The sequence below is a fragment of the Bidens hawaiensis genome, unplaced genomic scaffold, assembly GCF_021521415.1.
Source record: "Bidens hawaiensis isolate Kalapana, Puna unplaced genomic scaffold, B.hawaiensis_p1.1 tig00016367_1, whole genome shotgun sequence".
Lineage (NCBI taxonomy): Eukaryota > Viridiplantae > Streptophyta > Magnoliopsida > Asterales > Asteraceae > Bidens > Bidens hawaiensis.
In genome coordinates this window covers 510,178-530,500 of record NW_027492501.1, presented here as the reverse complement: position 1 = coordinate 530,500, position 20,323 = coordinate 510,178, and the positions used below count along the sequence as shown (strand labels likewise).

Below are 20,323 nucleotides of genomic sequence, written 5' to 3'. Positions count from 1 at the left end.
TTTGGGTTGTAATTAATATTTTTGTTGGTCAATAGTGTAAGTTTGATCCATTTTGTTTTTATGTTTGGCAGAAAGAATTGGATAAAAATATAAGCACATTAGCTACTGCCCTTAAAGATGCAAGTGCTGTACATGAAGCAAATCTTGCAATTGTAGATTTAAAGTTGCTTTCTTCTGCTTTTGGCCCAAGGTATAGACTTAACACTTTTTTTTTGAATTTAGACATGTTTATATACATATTTCTAGGGGAGCAAACGATCGAAGCTCTACTTGGCTCGAGCTCGGCTCGTTTTAACATACACGGAGCTCGAGCTCGGTTTGTTTCGAGCTCAGCTTGTGAGAAAATTTTTAAGCTTGAGTTTGGCTCAGTTACTTTTTATTAATTATTTTTTATATATTTATAAATATTTTTATATATTTTTTCAATTATAAATTTACGTATAAAATTAATTAGTTATTTTTATTAATTTTTTTCATAACGTTGGTTTTAGGTTTGATTTTTACCCGTTGATTCAAATGATGGGTTCGCTGGATTAGCTATATTGATTAATAATTATTAAATATATATTTTAAAAAATCATATAAATGATAGACTCATTTAGGCTTGCGAGCCGGCTCGAGCTCGTTAAGTGAAGCTCGGGCTCGTTTATTAAATGAGCTTACTTTTAGGCTCGAGTTCGGGCTCGGTTCGTTTTCACCCCTACATATTTATATTTCTTACATTTAGAACTTTTTTCAAGACTTGGGCTTCCGTGATATTTTTCAGTCGAAAAGATGTGGAGCATTCGGTTGTCATGAAGATTGTGCAAGGGGTTGTGGAAAGGCTGCGTATTATCAGGCCAACGATAGATGATTTCTTGAAGCGTTATGTCATGGTACAGGAATCAAAGATTGAGCAAATGGCAGCGTCAGAGAGCAGCAGCAAAACTAGTGAGGTGATTGAAAATCAAACCAGTGGTGGTAACACTCGGGATGCAAAAAGGAAGAATGGGAAGAGAAAACCCAATAAGAACAAAGGTAAAAAGGGAAAGAAATGATATGGATGCATGATCGGTTTAAGACCGTTTTTTTGTTTGTTAAGTTTCTGGTTAATAACTTTACAGAGCTAGGAAGATGATGTCTTTTTAAGTTTTAAGAATCTATGCTTATGTATATAATGAAAATATCATTAAAGTCTTAACCAAATGTGATTTTTTGGGCAATGTAGACTGGTCTGAAGTTTTTAGCTGTTTGCAAATCTTTTTACTGGATGTATTTATTTCCTCTAAAACTTCACACTATACAAACTGAGCTGTCTTTTAATGCTTAAAAATTACACACGAGCTGGGCTCAAGCTTTATAAGTAGATCTCAAAACTAGCCCAACTCGTGCGTTTTAAGTTAAAACAGGCTGAGCTCGAGTTTACGTTTACACCCCTAGTTAAAATCATTACATGTATGGCTGTTCAAAGTGTCATACTGTCATGTGTTCACCAATGAAAAAAGGGGGAAAAAAAGAAAAACTGTAGGGAACTAACTGGTTCTTTGGAAAAACTGATTTAATGATTAAGATTAATGTGGTGACAATTTAATAAATAAATTAATGTGCTGACAATTTAGTTCATTTATTTTTTTAATAAATTTTCCTTTCATTAAATACTAGTTAATTTATTCATGTTTTAAATGAAACAAATAACATTTTTATTTTATATACCGACATACCGTTAATTAACTTTTTTAATAATTTACCATTTACACAGATAAATAATTGCAGCACGTAAATGGTAACAAATGTTTTTTCTCTTTAATATTGATAGAAAATTACTATTTGTGTTCATGTGGTCTTAGAATAAAGGCACGACGAGTATTGGTTAGGTCCCTGTGGTTTAAAAAAGAAATCATTTGAGTCCCTGCCGTTACTGACCATCAACGGAAAAGGTAGAATAACTTATTACCCTTTCTTATTATCAGCATGATATTATCTGGTTTAAGTGATTGATCAGTTTTAATCCCTCATTAAAAAAATTCCTTTTAAATGCAAAAGTGAATCACCAAACTATAAACAATCAAAAACTCAACCAACCAAACCATAATCAATAAAAAGTAAACGAATTGAATTTTTTTATCAACAAAAATAAACAAGCCGAACTACTTTTTCTTAACAAAAATAAACGAACTGGTCCTTTTTTATACAAAATAAATGAACCAAACAATTTTTTAAATAAACGAACTGGACTACTTTTATAACAAAAATATACGAACGGAAATACTTTTTAACAAAAATAAACGAATCAAACTACTTTTTTTAACAAAAATAAATGAAGCGAACTACTATTTTAACAAAAAATAAACGAGCGAAACTGCTTATTTAACAAAAATAAATGAACTGAACTTTTCTCTCACAAAAATAAACTAAGCAAACTACTTTTATTAACAAAAATAAAGGAAACCAAACCTTTTTAAAAACAAAAATGAACTAAGCAAACTTATTTTTTAACAAAAATAAACGAACCAAAACTACTTTTTTAACATAAACGAATCGAGCCACTTCTTTTTAACAAAAAATAACGAACGAAATTATTTTTTTTTAAAAAATAAACGTACCGAACTACTTTTTGGCTCATTTAGTTTAGTAAAAAAAAGTAGTTTGATTTGTTTGCTTTCGTAAAAAAAAGTTCGGTTCATTTATATTTGTTAAAAACGTAGTTCCGCTCGTTCATTTTTGTTAAAAATTAGTTCGATTAGTTTATTCTTGTTAAAAAAAAACTAATCTCGTTTATTTATTTTTGTTAATAAAGTAGTCCGGTTTATTTGTTTTTGTTAAAAGTAGCTTGGTTTGTTTATTTTGTAAAAAAAAGGTTAGGTTTGTTTATTTTTGTTTAAAAAAAGTTGTTCGGTTAATTTATTTTTGTTAAAAAAAGTAATTCTGAAACCACAGGGACTCCGGTTGACAAGTTATGAAAGTTATTGGACTCAGAGTGATCACGTATGTGTATGTGTATATATAATACATATAAACAAAACTCTAAAAAACTCTCCGGTTGCTCCCTACATTCTCTCAAGCTACTAGACTGCATTATTTATAAATGGAGGTTTCTCATGCATTTGATTCGAATTCACCGGGTATTGGTCTCACCAAACCAAGATATTCTTTAAACGGTTAACATCTCATTATATTAAAAATTAATCTCTGATTTATTTAAAAAACGATATATATTATTTATAATTAAAAAACAACTTTATAGTAAAAAAAAAATAAACGGGTCATGAGTCTAATAAAACCCAAAAATAGCTTTTAAACCATATTATAACATCTCATTTATTTGTGAAATCTTTCATCACCAAATACTAAGTATATTATTAACTTCCTTACAATAAATAAAATTCAAATTCAAATTCAAATATATATATGTATATATATATATATATATATATATATTATAAACAAATAATGTAAAACAACCACCGTAATACGGGGGATAAAAGCTAGTGTGTGTGTATATGTATATATATATAGGGATAGTTTGAAAACTTGTTGAGTTTTAAAAACTTTAAGAACCTCATTTTTAACCACACATTTAATCAAATAGGTTAAATTATGTTGTTATATTAAATCTAATTAAAAAATTACGTACGAGAGAGAATAAAGATGAATAGGGATTACACTAATTTAAACGTCTGTTACACCTATGTAAAAATTCGATTCGGTTCGTAAAAATGTTGTAATTTTTCTACGTACATGTAACCTACGTATAATACATATTTGCAAAAAAAAAAATGTCACGTTAAGTTTTTTCGAGTTCTTAAAACTCAAAATGATTTTCAAATGAAATCAACTATATATATATATATATATATATATATATATATATATATATATTATAGGTGAAATGTCAAAAATACCCCTGAAGCTAACACAGTTAAGTAACGTCGGGACACAAATAGTTCATTTTTGAAACCACAAGGACGCAACCAGTTCATTTTTTGGGGACTAATATGTGCCTCCGCCTTAAAACCACAGGAACGCAACACAACATTTTTTTCATATATATATATACACTAGTTTTTGAACCCGTGTATACACGAGATTTGTCAAAAGATAAAAAATAATAAGGTACATTATTTAAAATAAAGTCACAAAATTAAAGGTAATAAAAAATAAAATATGTAGGGCAAGCGTGTTAAAGCGATCTTCCCAGCAACGGACCTCATTTGCACCCTACACGACGACCATGGTGCCTTTCGGTCACGTAACGTGACCAAATTTTGGCACACGCAGTTAATGACCTCGTCGCGCAGCACGACGAGTTTGAGGAAAGCCGTCGCGTAACATGACAGGGAGATTTTTTACAAACTTTAGAATCTGATACATTACACCCCTGCACTTGATTTAAATGTAATAAATGCATAAACACATGAAACAAAAACTTGAGATTAATTAATAACATATTATATATATATATATATATATATATATATATATAGGGTAAGAATTTTAAGAGAACTTTTTGAAATTGAGAACACTGAAAACCATTTTGGGCTACAAAAAAAAACCTTAAAAAAATTATAAAAAAAGTTATAAAACAAAAAAAGCCAAATTTTAAAAAAGCAAAAAAACCAAAATTTTTTATTTTCATCCTGGTTTCATAAAAAAACTATTTATAAACATAAGTATATTTTTATTTAATCTCGATTTACATAATGTATACATATGTACATTATCATTTATCTTAATAGTACATATGTGTATAAAGAATGACTTGTATAAAATTAAAGAATATGTATTACACGTATATGTATAACTTTGTTAAACAGATATTTTTTTTTAAATTCTTTTTATTTTTTATGAAACCGGGATGAAAAATAAAATTTTTTGGTTTTTTTTACTTTCTTTATTTTCGCGTTTTTTTGTTTTATAAATTTTTTTATTTTCCCTAAAAATATTTTTTTTGTGGTCCAAAATGACTTTCAAAGTTCTTAATTTCAAAATGGTTTTCACATGAACCTAATCCTATATATATACACACACATAACAAATCTGAGAATTTAAATAGGTGGTTTTCAGGTTTGAATATTAACGAATGTTACATTAGGTATGAGACCCATAGGTTTATTGATATCGCTTGAACTTAATTGCTAAATATGTGCGGGGGCTTGATTAGCTGATGGTTGTGTTTAAGTGGACAACAATACTGACAATCATGATTTTTTGCGTTTATCTAAGCTTAAAATAACCTATATGATTTAAGAAAATTTTTCCGATTATGATTCCATTGCATAGATCTTTTTCAGGGACGAAAAAAGAGTAAGCGTGATGATATATAATGTATTGTAAAATGCATCTATTTTTCGTGTAAAGTTGGTTAGTTTTTATTTAAGTTAGTTCGTTTTTAGTTAGAATGTGTATATCTATATCTATACTATATATAAAACATGAGTGAGGGACCTCGTAATTTTAAGAGGTACAAACTCAATGCTTTATTTACAACACACAATGCATCAAAAATATAAAAATTAAGGGTAATTAAGTCTTTTCATTTCTTTAAAATATACATATAACTTTGGTCCCTCAACTTCACTACTTTTGTAAATTTAGATAATAGTTACACATATTCCCCCTAATTCAAAACCAACTACCCCTCGACTTTTTAACGGCCATATCTTTTCACACGTTAATATTTTTCTTAAAATAACTACATCATAAAAACGAGTATTTTATTCTCTTTAATTTAAGTATAGTATTGCTATAGTTTTTTAGTTTTAAAAAGTTAACATGTTACGTGATTACCGTGTAGAACTGGTAACAGGTCGAGTCGAGTGAGCTTGGGTCATTTGTAAAAGTGGATTAGGGCCAGAACAAGTCGATACAAGTAAAATGGTTAATTTGGTTCGGGTTCGAGTACATAGGGGCCAGGTCAGACTGATGTCGAGTCAGAACGGGTTTAGGGCCAAAACGGGTTGGTTTACAAAAGTGATTTATTTGAAATTACTGTATATTTCGGGTTTGCTGCTTGATTTTCGTCACCGTTTACCAGATGTCGTTGTTTACATGTATCGGGGCCGATAAACGCGTGTTCAGCACCACGTAACGCACGTAAACAAATCTTGGTAAGCGCTCAACATAGCGCCCTGCACCGGTAATCATTATGAATTACACGCATGGTCTTGGTTAAGCATGTTTTAATGTCAATAACGTGCATTCCGGGCCGGTTACACGTGTTCAATCTTCGATTACATGCAATTGGCTTTGCACGAGTTACGTGTCAAATTTTGGGCCACGTGCACACTCTCATCAAATGACGTATGTAATGACACATATTATACGTTCAATGTCAAGTTAGTGCACACCCCCGTTGCATTGCGCGAGCACTCAGCTAGTTATTGATCTATTTGTGTGTTACATGTCTCAGGATTTAAAGTTATTGAAAAGGGAGAACATCGGAGCTATATATGCGAACACAGAGTACTGGAACGAGTTCGTGAGAGACATGAGCTGAAACTAAAATTCGAGAAAAATAGCCTCGCCGCGCCACATAGCTAAGTTTGTATATGCTCCCCGCACGACATGGGGATACCTCATTGGATGATTCCAAGTGTAAGCACGCCGCGTCACACAACTAACCTTGTTCTTGTTCCTCGCGTGACGAGAGGAGCTTTTTTTCATAGAAAGTTTCGAGAAGATGCAAGGTTTGAGGTTCAAAACTCCTATATAAACACACTTATCAAAACCCTAAACCTACGATTGATAGCATGTAAGGCCCCGTTACCGGTAGCCCTACTTTCGTGTTGGATTTACTTATAAACGCAGTTCTAATATCAGAGTTAATTAAAAACATTCGCGGAATATAAAAACTTTAATAAAACATTTCATAACAATTCAAAACTTGTCTTAAACAACCAACTTGTCTTTCGAAAACTAAGTAATTAAAACATAACACGCCCTGAGCCTTCCGATGCCAGTCTCTTATTCAACGCCACGTGTCCTCTCAAGCGAGCTGCCTCATCCTACTCACCTGCGTGCATACTAAAAGTCAGCTACGCTGAGTGAGTTCTAGTTAATCATACATTATACAATACACACAAACTTATATTCATACTTTCATACTTTCTTTTGTACTAACTTGCTTTCATATCCTACATTTCATAAATTTTTAATGATGCTAGATGGCACTCTGGGTAGTTCTTACTTTGAAAGATTTGATGAGGCAAAAAAAGGTTCTCAAAGTAAACATATAAGTTTCGGATCTGTTGCATTGCAAACTTTCATAAGATCAAAGGAGGTTACATTTGATAGGTTCTGCTCACTTTACTGGCCTCGCTTTAATGAAAATCTTAAAAAGAAACTTGACCCTTCTCGGGTATTCACTGAAATAATTTCTCATATAAAAGGGGGTCTGCAAGCAGGGGAAAGCAGTGGCGGTAAACTGAGGTTTGAGGATTACTGTTTATTGTCTGAAAGTCGCATATCCACTTTAACCAAACAAGAAAGAGAGAATGTTTACTTTCTTTTTCAAGCCTATGAAAATTTGAAAACTAAACGTGGGGAGTTTGATTTGGGTGATTTAGTAATTGACCTTCATCATAGGCTTAAAAGTGTAAGGTATGCGGGCGACCAAATGGATTATGTTTACATTGATGAAGTTCAAGATCTTAGCATGAGGCAAATCTCTCTTTTTAAATATATCTGCCAAAATGTTGAAGAGGGTTTTATTTTTGCGGGAGATACTGCACAAACCATTGCAAGAGGCATTGACATTAGGTTTCAAGATATTCGATCTTTGTTTTATAAGGAGTTTTTATGTTCTCGCACAACTCGAAAACAAGAGAAGCGTATTGTATCTGAGATTTTTCAGCTAAAACAAAACTTTAGAACTCATGCGGGTGTTCTTGATTTAGCTCAGAGTGTTATACAAGTTCTTTATTGTTACTTTCCTCATTCGATTGATATTTTGGAGCCTGAGACTAGTCTTATTTCTGGGGAAGTTCCTGTTCTGCTAGAGTCGGGTAACGATGAAAATGTAATCAAGACAATCTTTGGCGGTAGTGGAAGTGGCGCAGAAATGGTGGGTTTTGGCGCTGAACAGGTGATTCTAGTACGTGACGAGACTGCCAAAATAGAAATTTGTGAATATATTTGAAAGCAGGCTCTTGTTCTCACTATCGTGGAATGTAAAGGTCTTGAGTTTCAGGTCAATTTTCTACTCTTTCCATCATAAGCATATCACTAATTTGTGAGACTTCATTATTATTATTATTTTTTTTTTTGCGTTTTTTGATGTTTCATTTCCATCATTTTTAGGATGTGTTATTGTATAACTTTTTTGAGACCTCTCCTTTGAAAGACCAATGGAGAGTTATATATGATTACATGAAGGATCATGATTGGCTCGATGAGGAACTTCCTCAATCATTCCCCAACTTCAGTGAGTCAAGACATAATGTCTTGTGTTCTGAGTTGAAACAATTGTATGTAGCAATCACCCGTACACGACAAAGGCTTTGGATATGTGAAAATAAAGAGGAACTATCTAAGCCAATGTTTGATTACTGGAAAAGAAGAGGACTCGTTCAAGTAAGAGGTCTGGATGGTTCACTGGTACAGGCAATGCGAGTGGCAAGCAGTCCTCAAGAGTGGGGGACCGTGGCAAGAAGGTTTCATTTGATTTGCTATTATAATACATTGTTTAACATGGTTTCTTGATTAGTGTTCATTTGTTTGGTTTTCAGCTATTTTATGAGAATAACTTTTTTATGGCAATAATGTGTTTTGAAAGAGCTGGGGATGTAATGTGGGAGATTTTAGCCAAAGCTTCTAGCCTTAGAGCATCTGCTGATCAAATGCGTGGTAAAAATCCTGAAGCTTTTTCAGCTTATGTTAGAGAAGCAGCGGGAATGTTTGAATCTATTGGGAAACATGAGTCCGCTGCATCTTGTTTTTGTGATTTGAAGGAGTTTGAAAGAGCAGGTAACATCTCTTCTAAGCATAACTTTTTCAACTTCATGGTTTCAATCTATTAAATTATTATGAATGGTGTTTTAGGTTGTGTTTTATTTAAAAGTATTAAACACAACAATCAAGTTGAAACTTGTAATTCTTTCTTTGCTCAAAGATCTAGTTTATTGTCGTGATTGTTTCTAAAAAGATTTTAAATTGGACGAAAGTGTTTATGGATCATTCCGGTCCGTTTAAATTTGTACTAGGAAGACCCAATTTAGCTTGACACGCCCCACATCTAATCTGATATTTTGTATTTGTTTAGGAAAAATTTATCGGTATAAGTGTGGAAAGATGGATGAAGCAGCAGAATGTTTCATTCTAGCGGAATGTTATAGTGACGCAGCCGAAGCTTTTGCAAAAGGAAATAAGTTTACCAAGTGTTTATCGGTTTGCAGAAAAGGAAAATTGTTTAATAAAGGATTGCAGTTTATTCAACAATGGAAAGAGCAATGTACTGTTCAACGTTAAGAAATAGAAATTATTGAACAAGAATTTTTGGAGAGTTGTGCTCTCTATTCCCATAAGCGTAAAGATTTTAAATCCATGATGAATTATATCCAGGCTTTTTGTTCTATGAAATCAAAACGTGCGTTCTTAAAGTCATTAGGCTACCTTGATGAACTTTTGAATTTGGAAGAAAGATCAGGTCATTTTCTTGAAGCTGCTGAGCTGGCGAGGTCATGGGGTGATGTTTTAAAAGAAGCTCTTCTTTTGGAGAAGGCTGGGCTTTATAAGGATGCAATGATTTTGTTACTTTGGTATGTGTTCTTTAGCTCGTTATGGGGAAATGGCAACAAAGGTTGGCCCTTGAAGCAGTTTGCTCAGAACAAAGAACTTTGTGAAAAAGCGAAGTTGCTAGCAAAAACGCATTCAGAAAATTTATATGAATTCGTTTGTTAGCTTGAATTACTCTCTGATCAGCGTAGTAGCTTGCTTGATCTCAAAATAAGTTTGCATGTTTCCCAGTATTACAAGAGTTGGCGCGGAGAAATCGTTCTTATCAGAAAAATCTTGGATTCACATATTCATTTGAATTGTTTAAAGTATGAATGGGAGGACGAATTACCTGTTGATATTAATAAGTATTGTGAAGACAATATTTTTCAGAATCAAGTTTCTGTAAAACTCTAGTTTTTACTGGAATGCATGGAAGGAAAGTGTCTTGGGTGTTTTTGAGATTCTTGAAAGCTTTCACGAAGAACAAAATGAACACAATGGTCGTGTTGATTTTATTTTGAATTTTTTTGGGGTGAGGAAATGCTGGTCAAAAGGCAATATAGTTTACGTGTTGGTCAACAGGCATGGTGATTGGATAAGAAATGCGGGTCAAAAGGTTATTCAAAGGGACAAGAAGCTTGTAACTATGAATGTCAAGGATTTGGTGTTTTCTATGAAGTCCTATTGGCAGTCTGAATTAGTTTCCGTCGGTATAAAGGTGCTTGAAACTATTGAAGGTCTTCATAAGTCAAAGTCAAACGGTTCTGCATTTCATCAAAGCACATCTCTTCTTCACATTTTTGAGGTTTCCAAGTTTCTATTAGACTGCCAGTATACTAACTTCACAGATACATGGAAGCTAGAAAGTTTTCTACAATTTTCTTCTGCTTATTTTGATCTCATGTTTCCACTAGACTGGCGAACATCGGTCTCCGCTAATTTGATATTTTTAAGGGAGACAGATCTATCTCATGAATTTCTTGAAGAGATTATTCATCAAAACATAAAGGGTAACAGTAACTATTTGACAACTGGGAAGGTGATGATGATGTGTCTTGGTTCAAGAAAGCCTATAGCTCGTTACGAGCTTATAACTAGATGGATTCAATGGAATTCCTCATGGAAGCAGTTTTTTAAGGTGTTCGTGAATGGCGGCTTGAAAGATGTTTGTGTTTCTCAAGCACTGCTTAGTGCTTTGGAAGATACTTTTAATGCTAACTGGAGACTTCCTGGTTACATGTCACCTCAAAGTTTTGTGTGTCTCCTGGATAGTCTTATTTTCATGGCATATCACAATTCAAGAATCTTTTTCACCACAAAATCTTCTTTTGTTGAATGGTTTAGATATATTCACTCTTCTTCAACTTATTCGGCATCCAGACAGATACTTCCAGAGAATGCAGTACCCTTCATTGTTGGAATGATTCAACAAATTCTGTACAATAGACATGACACGTTATCATGGATTGAAAAATCGAAAATAGATTCCTTATATTACCATCCGTTTTTATCACTGAAGCTTGTTATGATGTTATTATTAATTTATCTGCACGGATCAGACTATTCTCAACTATTACTTGATTTGTTGTCTGGACAAAATAATATTGCTTATTTGCTTCCCAAGAAGTTTGTCTTTGCTCTTTTAAGGAGAAGAGATGGTGATCACTTGTACTTGAATCCAGAAGTGGTAGCAGAGGCGTTTATGAGCGTAGAGGATTCTCTCCTGATTGTGCGGTCAGAAAATGTATTTCCAAGAGTCCATGCTCCTAGTGCTGTATTCGTGGACCTTAAGAAATCTAAAGATGAGATAATGAGTGTACTGTTTCCGAGAAAAACGGTACTTTGTGTTCAAACACCTTCTATCGAGGCTATTCTTGAGGCGCCATCTTCAAACACATCAGCGAATGACAATCTGAATGTGAATCCAGAAGAAATGCAAATTAATTGGAAAGTTCTTGAAGATATATCTGAGGTTATATACGGGAAGCAGGGAGTGGCACTGAACACGCTATCTGCGGCAGCTATGATAAAGGTAATATTGGATCATTGTGGTTGTAATGAATGATTTTTTTAGTCAATAGTGTAAATTTGATCCCCGTTAATTTTATATTTGGCAGAAAGAGTTGGATAAAAATATAAGCACATTAGCTACTGCCCTTGCGGACAAACAATTCTGTGCCGGCAAAGATGCAAGCATTGTACATGAAGCGAATCTTGCAATTGATGATTTAAAGCCTCGAGCCAGAGGCGATGTTGAAAGACATCGAAGAAACTTTCAACACGCTCAGAAAGATAAACATGAAGCTCAACCCGAGCAAGTTTTCCTTTGGGATGGAAGATGGGAAGTTCTTAGGAGTCATCGTTATCAAAGACGGCTTCAGAGCGAACCCAGAAAAGGTTGAAGCCATTATGAAAATGGAATCACCTACTACCATCAAACAGGCTCAGACACTGAATGGACGACTAGTCGCACTTAACCGCTTTTTGGCAAACCATGCGGATAGATCGTTCCCATTCGTGTCAACATTGAGAAATTGTTTGAAGAAAACGCACTTCCGCTGGACACCAGAAGCGGAAGCAGCCTTTCAAGAGATTCGGTCACGCTTGGTCGAACTCCCAACACTCACAGCACCAGAAGTGGGGGAAGAATTAATTCTCTACCTCTCCGCCACAGACAGAGCAACTGGGGCAGTCATACTAGTAGAACGAAAGGGCATCCAGATGCCCATCTACTATGTAAGCCGCGTCTTAACAGACGTGGAAACCCGGTACTCCACCCTGGAAAAATTAGTCTTAGCGCTTGTACAGGCTTCACGCAGGCTAAGACGATATTTCCAAGGCCACCCAATCACCATTCTCACCAACTTCAAACTTGCAAACGTTCTAGGCAAACCCGAGTTGTCAGGGCGCCTAGCCAAATGGGCAATTGAGTTGGGAGAATACGCGAAAAAGAGTGCCAGGAAGAGGCTCAACCCTCTCCAGCACAAGACATTAACGATGTCTGGCGACTCTATACTGATGGAGCAGCCAACAACGAAGGTTCAGGTGCATGGTTGAAACTAACTAACCCAGCAGGCCAAGAATACACTTACGCTATTCGGCTGGATTTCCCAAGTACGAATAACGAAGCGGAGTACGAAGCATTCCTGGCCGGATTAAGAATTGCGCGTAAGATAGGGGTGAAAAACTTGGAAGCCCACGTGGATTCCATGCTAGTAGCCAACCAGATCAACGGGACGTACACGGCCGTGAACGACACAATGGCCCTGTACCTCGCACAAGCAAAAACCCTTATGCGCGATTTCAACGACTGCAAAGTTGTGCACATCAAGCGAAGCAAAAAAAATCTGCGGATGCGTTAAGCAAGCTTGCATCGTTAGCCTTCACCCACTTGGGAAAGGACATCCGAGTTGAACTTCTTGGAGCACCATCAGTCCCACACAAGGAAATTTGTGTCATCCAAACCGGCACGGAAACATGGATGACGCCAATCATAAATTACCTTGCGACGGGTGTACTACCAGAGTCAAAGACACAGGCAAGAAAGATACGCTGTAAATCACTGAACTATCAACTTGTTGATGACATACTTTACAGGCGTAATTTTCTTGGCCCACTCCTCAGATGCGTTGACGACCAAGATGCCGACTACCTCCTAAGGGAAGTACACGAAGGCATCTGTGGAGTACACGCAGGTCCACGCGCAGTTGTAGCTAAGCTAAACAACGCGGGATACTTTTGGCCGGGGATGCACACAGATGCGCTGGCCTACATCAGAAAATGTAGGTCCTGCCAGCTCTACGCACCCAACACGCATCGCTCGAAGAACGAACTTGTTCCAGTCACTTCTTCATGGCCATTCCAGAAGTGGGCCATCGATGTTACAGGCCCATTTCCCACAGTAGGAGGGAACGTTCAGTCCCTAGTGGTAGCCATCGACTACTTCACCAAGTGGATAGAAGCAAAACCCCTAGCCCAAACAACCGCAAAACATATCAAAAAATTTATTTGGGAATTTATTATTTGTCGTTTTGGACTTCCACAGAATTTGGTGAGCAATAACGGCACCAACTTTGCTGACTAGAAGCTACAAAAGTGGCTGAAAGAGCTTCAAATCACCCACACCTTTACCTCAGTGGCACACCCGCAGGGTAATGGTGAGGTGGAAAGAGCAAACAAGAGCATCGTCGACGGCATAAAGAAAAGACTCTTGGAGCATAGATCCGGCTGGGTGGACGAAGTTCCACATGTCCTTTGGGCAAACAGAACGATGAAAAAAGCAAGCACGGGCGAAACCCCATTCAGCCTCACCTATGGCACTGAAGCCATGGTTCCAATCGAGATTGGTCTACCCTCACCAAGAGTCATAACTCAACAAGAAGACAATGAGGCGGAAAGACGGTTAGACCTTATGCTAACCGAAGAGCGCAGAGACTTAGCCGCAGCGCGTGAAGAGAACTACAAGCGAAAAATGCAAAAGTACTACAACACGCGGGTGAAACTCTGCAACTTCAATGTCGGAGACTACATACTGCGTAACAACGAGGCTTCGAACCAGGAGCGCCCAGGAAAGCTGACCCCGGTCTGGGAAGGGCCATACATTATTAAAGAAGTTCTGGGAAAGGGCGCATACCGGCTCGAAAGGCTCGATGGCACCCCCATCCCAAGAACATGGAATGGAGCTCAATTACGCAGATGCTACATGTAGATCAATTCCAAACTTGTAACGAACAGGCCTAGAGCCACTTCTAATGGAAATGATTCTCCTTATCACATTGATGCTGATAGCCTTACCTTTATACTTATGATCTGACCATACTGATATGCCGGTATTCACCGCATAAATAAGTGAGGGAGGAAGTAAGTCGTTGCGTGTGGAAAGCGGCACAACCCGCATAAACACTAATACACAGTAAAAATTTCTAAGGAAAAGATGAGGAAAACCTTCACGCAGGTCAGATATAGATGAAGTTTGGTCATCCTACTAAGTGAAAGTGACGGTCCTACCCGCACAATCATGATAGAGGAAACAGAACATTAACCTATTATCTGACACGCGTCGAAAAGTTAACTTATTCAAAACACTTAGAAAAATTGCTAAGTTAAACTAAAATATGCATGAGCAAGTCATATAATGTTTATAAGGCAAGACATTAACAAAACATTTATATTCACGATAAAAGCTGTTCAAACATTACAAAATGGCTAGGTATCTACCCGCCTACAAAAAATGCAAAGCTATCCTAACGGCTTGGAGGAATCTCAAGATTCAGGCTTCGGGACCACTCCCTCCAAACCCACTTGAACCCGCACCATCAGTTGGCTGCGGCTGTTCAAGGAAAGCCTTGAGAACAGCTAGCCCGTCATCAGCAGCAACAACTTCATTCACCTTCTCCACAACCAGATGAGAGAAAGCAGCATACCGGTTCACAGCTTGGTCATAGGCAGCCTCAGTATCAACGTCGTGCAGAGGAAACTTGGAAGGCGGGATACCTTTCTCTGCAAATCCTAGACCAAGTAAGAAACCAACTTTCTCTCCATCCTCATGAGAAGCGTTAAGGGCTGCGCTCATGGCATCATCATAGGATGTGTTCGCGAAAATCCGATGCACAACCTACAAAAAAAATATATAAAAAACTTTTCTTAGTATAAAAAGCAAAAGGAAAAGGATAATTGAGCTATGTGTACCTGCGGCAATGCTTCTCGTAGAAGCCAATCCTTATGGGACAGAGCCTCTCGAAGGGTCGCTTGAGCTTGATCGCGTGCATGTTCGGCCTCATTCTTATTAAGGTTGGCAAGCAACACTTCCTTGGCAGCAGCCTCCTCAACGCCTTTAAGCTTGCGCTCAGTGCGATCAAGCACACCCTTCTGATCCAAGAGCTCCTGTAGCTTCTTGGCGTCCTCCAAAGCCAAAGCCTCATGAGCCTGCTGAAGCTTCTCCAATTTAGCTTTCAGCTCCTCATTCTCAGTGCGTAGAGGCTCAGCAACAGCTTCAGCTTTTGTGGCCCTTTCAGTAGCGTTACGTGCAGTTTCCTTAGCCAACCTAAGCTGTTCATTAACAACTTGAGTAGCCTTGGAACGGGCCTCATGCCTAGCTTGCATTTCGGCCTCAAGATCCTTGAAGGCCTTTTCTCTCTCAGCAGCGGTGGCGGCAAGCTTCTTATTTTCCTCCCTCAGCGATCGCACCTGAGCCCCTTCCAAGCTACGCGCAGTCCTTAATTTATTGTTTTCACGACAAAGTAATTCGACACGCGGCTGCATCCGGGCGAGTAGAATTCGGAGCTCGGTGGACAACCTGCCTTCCTGGTAGCTAACCATCGCCTCCCCCAATGCACCACTTGGAGCGGCATGGCGCGCCCAATAGACGCAGTTCGCAGCCGTCCTGAGAGTTGTTCCCCGGCGGATATTCCACCTTGGGGCATAAACCTCATTGGAATCTGAAACTGCAAAAAAAAAAAAAAACAGTTAAGAAAAAATGACTAAGGATGGATAACATGCCAAAATAACCCCACGCACCTGTAGGGTCAATAACAGGCCGATAGCCGCTAAACCCATCACCCGAACCTAAAGGATATCCATCCAAGAGGTCAAGGAGATGGGAAGGAGGCAAAGATCGGACCCCCTCATCAACAGAGGTAAGTCTAGAGGTCCCAACTCTAAACATACCTGAAAAACTGGCCAAGGACGAAGTAGTCGTTGACGCCGAATGTGACACCGTAGAAGTCACAAAGGTAGAGACCATTGGAGATGAACTCATTTGAGATGAACTCATAACCGTTGCAGTCGCTGCAGATGAGCTCATCGCAGACGAGCTCATAGAAAAAGTCACCGCCGGTCCGGTGAATGACGTGGTGAATATCGCAGAAGTTGAACTGCTCAACGCAGCAACAAAAGTGGACGCCATCGTCGGCACAGCAGCCATGACAGACGACGTCATAACCGGAACAGTAGTACCAGAAATAGGCGCAGCCGCCTGGGTCATCGCCTCGGATAGGTTGACCAAACCTATCGTCGTGGGTCCTGAACCAACTCTTCCCGCACCACCCTCTTCAAAAACAGATAATTCTACTTCTGCATAAAGAAAAACCTCAAGATATCAAAAACAAAGGCGGAAGGAGATGCAGAAAAGATACACAAAAAGTACACTTACTGGTTTTCTTGATCTTGAAAGCCCTGATAGGCGGAGATGGACCCGATGAAGATGGCCTCTTCACGCCAGTTACCTTCGCAATGCTTGGCGGCTCGGAAGTGACAGTCGTTGTCTCAACCTCTGAGACAATGGTCTCGCCACCACCACCAAGGTTCCTCGCCGCCTCCTCACTCTCAGCCTCGGAATCAGACTGATCCCCCAAGTCAACGAAGGTAGTAACCTTCGCTTTGCCCTTCACGCTAGCCGCCTTCTTTTTCCTTACTATAAAAGACCCATCTGCGGATCCCTCATCAGAAGATGACAAGATCAAAGGAATTCCAGCAGAAGTGTGAGCATGAAGAGGACGAGGATTAAAGAACTCATTACCTGGCCGAGTGGCGCTTAAAATCTCATGGCCTGGCGGATAGACCTCTACGAACCTATCCGCAGTTTTCTCCAAAATGGGCAACTCGTTCTCATCAATATCACGAGTACCCAACCGCGTTGGACCACCAGTCTCCCGCGGGTGCAAAAGCGACTGTAAGTCGTTCCCTTCTGAAATAAAAATGATAACAATGTTAGAAGGAAAACCCTAAACCAACGCAAAGGGCGGGGCGTACCATAAGGAATATAGTTCAAACCGTATTCAAGAACGATGGGGATTTGCGGCGTCCCAGACCCGGCATCCTTCCACACGCGACTCATCCCAAGCATAACCATCCCAGATTCTGGGAAGCGATAAACAGGAGTCCGAATCTGGGAAATCTTGGTAAACCACTCCGTCTCCTGGTAATTGGAAGCATGACGATTAGGAAGTGCCCTACCATTCTTGAACGTCATCGCAATGGGAATGACGCGAGCGGAAATATAGAAGAATTCACGCTTCCAAGAATGAAGACTACGCTCAGTAGCACAGATCTTCAAACCCTTGATCCGAGTGACAAGGGTATACCAACCCTGGATGCACCTCCAAGTATAGAAGGTCATCAGGCGGTCGACTCGAGGCTCGATATCCAAAATACGGCACACCCATTCGAAATGGCGAACTTTAGCAATTGCCATTGGGTGCACCTCTGTCAGATGAACACCGTGTTTCTCCAAAACACGGTATACGAACTTCGTTAATGGGAATCTTAGATTCCCATATAGGAAGAACGAAGCGTAAACCCCTATCTTGCCCTTAGGGGCGTCGTATACCGTCTGGTTGGTCTCCGGAAACATCGACAGAAAGAGTACACTGACACTCGCCAGCAGTACTCTTATCGTCCTTGTCGGACGTTGACGCCGGGTTCTCGAGGAAAACGTCGGACTCTTCGACGTTAACCTCTGGATCATGAGGAGAAGAAGAAGACATTTTCTTTTTTAATGTTAGTGAAAGAAAGTGGTTTCAGGAGAATGCTCGCCGGAAAGGATGAGTATTCGCCGGAAATCGCTTAAAAGAAAAAGAAGAGTGAAGTGAAGATATGGGACGAAATACACCCTCTCCACCTTATATACTCATCGCAATGAATGCGATGAATTTAATGCGGATGAGAGAGAGCGTAGGAGCAATGACACGGCGACACGTGTGGATAAAGCAAGCTGGCAACAGATGTCTTCATGGCGCGTGCCATGAAACTCACGCCCACGCACCTGAAAAAGCGTCCAGATTGACCACATGCTGTCACGTCGTCATAACTTCCTGCACATCCTGAAACCGTCAGAAGACGCCAACGTCCTCTCAACCGTTTGGACTGTCCTTATCCTTTCACCAACTCTTTGAATTTCAAAAAGATTCAAAAAGATTCAAAAATAAGAGGGAATATACCCCCTTACCTTGGAAACAAGAAACCATAAGACAAGTGCGGGTACAGTGTCAAGGCGAAACCCTTCACATACTTAGCACTTGCAGGGAATTGAAACCAAGAAGATCGATCTTATGGGCCATGCTTGCGGAAAGGGAAATAACACCCCCGCATGGCGGGAACGTTGAGAACTAGATTGTTTGAAGCTTCAAGGTGGAATTGGTTGTTTAACATAACTGATCACTATGTCTAAAACTACCAAAACCTCGTGGAGAATCTACACAAGTGAAACTCAACGCTCCCGACTTGCGAAGAGGTTACACACCTACCCGCATCATACCCAAAGATCAGGCAGGAAAAGTCGGGAATTTTCTGCAAGTGACATTAGGAAAACTGCAGGAAGAATCCCCACGGAGAACCTTAAAAAACGAAAAACCCCTTTTTAAAGCCCCTTGCTTAAAGTCCAAAAGTTCCCCTCACTTATTAACAATTCATGAGAAGAACAATGGACTGGGGGGACTTGAAGAGGTAGGTTCCCGCAAAGCCCAGTTGGACCTGCAAGACTCACCTTGAAGAGGTACGTCTGCGCAAAGACCAACTGGATCCGCAGGACCCACCATGCTCAGAGAGATGAAGACCTTACACGCACTAAGCTAGCTGTCCCCGCAGGAAAGCCTCCCTTGGCGCAGTACCCTGGCTGTCCCCGCAGCTGTGGGTACAAGCCAAGAAGGAAGGCTACCCGCACTAACAGTAAGGCTACACGTATAAGGCACTAACTCTTATACTTCAGTAATGTCACCTGAGGAAGGAATGAGCAAGGCGGGAATATTCCCGCCCAAAAGAGCCAGTCCGTACACTTCTTGAAGATCTTTTGTACTATACCTACCAAGGTATGGACAAATAGACAAGATCTGACAAAAGCAACCCATGAACCAATCACAGGGTGACAGCTCACTGACAATAGTACGAGGAGGAGCACGCTCCATTACAAAATGTCACTATCAGCCGCTGCCTACCCACCAACTCCCATCGTGGCACGAACGTAGCCCATAGTTGGTGGAAAAGGAATATTATATACAGCTGGCCGTACCTGCTTGGAAACCTACCTTCGGCTATAAATACTCCAACACCCTGGAACGGTATCATTATCTTATCTTCTCTCTAGCTATTTCTCTCTATATACACTTATATTCAGAGCAACCTAGTCTGATTCTCACGCCGGAGGGTGGTCACAAGGAGGAACCCCCCCTTCTCAGTGACGAGCTTACGGTGTCTGTTTTGCAGGTTGAGAAGAATAGCCATCTTTGCCGGATCTAACCCTCGTGGGAAACATCTACTTAACCCTAAGATTATCCTTAATCTGTCGGGGTCACTTAGTGTTTCTTCACATACATTCAGAACTTTTTCAAGAATTGGTTGGGTTTCTGTGATCTTTTTCAGACGAGAAGACGTGGAGCATTCGTTTTTCATGAAGATTGTACAAGGGGTTGTGGAAAGGCTGCGTATTATCAAGCCAACGTTAGATGATTTTTTTAGGCGTTCTGTCATGATACATGAATCAAAGATTGAGAAAATGGTAGTGTCAGAGAGCAGCAACACTCAGGACGCAAAAAACAAGAAAGGGAAGAGAAATAACAAAAAGAACAATGTTAAGGGAACAGACGTGGTGGTAGAAAATCAAACCGGTGGTGGCAATACTCAGGATGAAAAAAACTAG

At 38.9% G+C, this 20,323-nt stretch overlaps 3 protein-coding genes across 3 annotated transcripts in view; all 3 read left to right on the top strand.

Annotated features, from left to right (window-relative positions):
- The window catches only part of LOC143551363 (uncharacterized), a 9,003-nt gene extending 7,886 nt beyond the window's left edge, over nt 1-1,117 (top strand). The window contains exons 10-12 of the mRNA XM_077041817.1: nt 72-190; nt 767-1,017; nt 1,104-1,117. Of these exons, the coding sequence (XP_076897932.1) occupies nt 72-190; nt 767-1,017; nt 1,104-1,117 (384 nt within the window). The remainder of the gene's footprint in view (nt 1-71; nt 191-766; nt 1,018-1,103) is intronic.
- The window catches only part of LOC143551361 (uncharacterized), a 27,539-nt gene extending 7,216 nt beyond the window's left edge, over nt 1-20,323 (top strand). The window contains exons 3-5 of the mRNA XM_077041815.1: nt 9,239-11,725; nt 11,811-11,926; nt 20,047-20,323. Coding sequence (XP_076897930.1) covers nt 10,340-11,725; nt 11,811-11,926; nt 20,047-20,323 — 1,779 coding nt within the window. The 5' untranslated portion in view covers nt 9,239-10,339. The remainder of the gene's footprint in view (nt 1-9,238; nt 11,726-11,810; nt 11,927-20,046) is intronic.
- On the top strand, nt 7,136-9,876 carry LOC143551362 (uncharacterized). Its single transcript, XM_077041816.1, has 6 exons — nt 7,136-8,062; nt 8,123-8,167; nt 8,278-8,622; nt 8,706-8,943; nt 9,239-9,432; nt 9,538-9,876. The coding sequence occupies exons 1-6, from the start codon at nt 7,136-7,138 to the stop codon at nt 9,874-9,876; spliced, it is 2,088 nt and encodes a 695-aa protein (XP_076897931.1).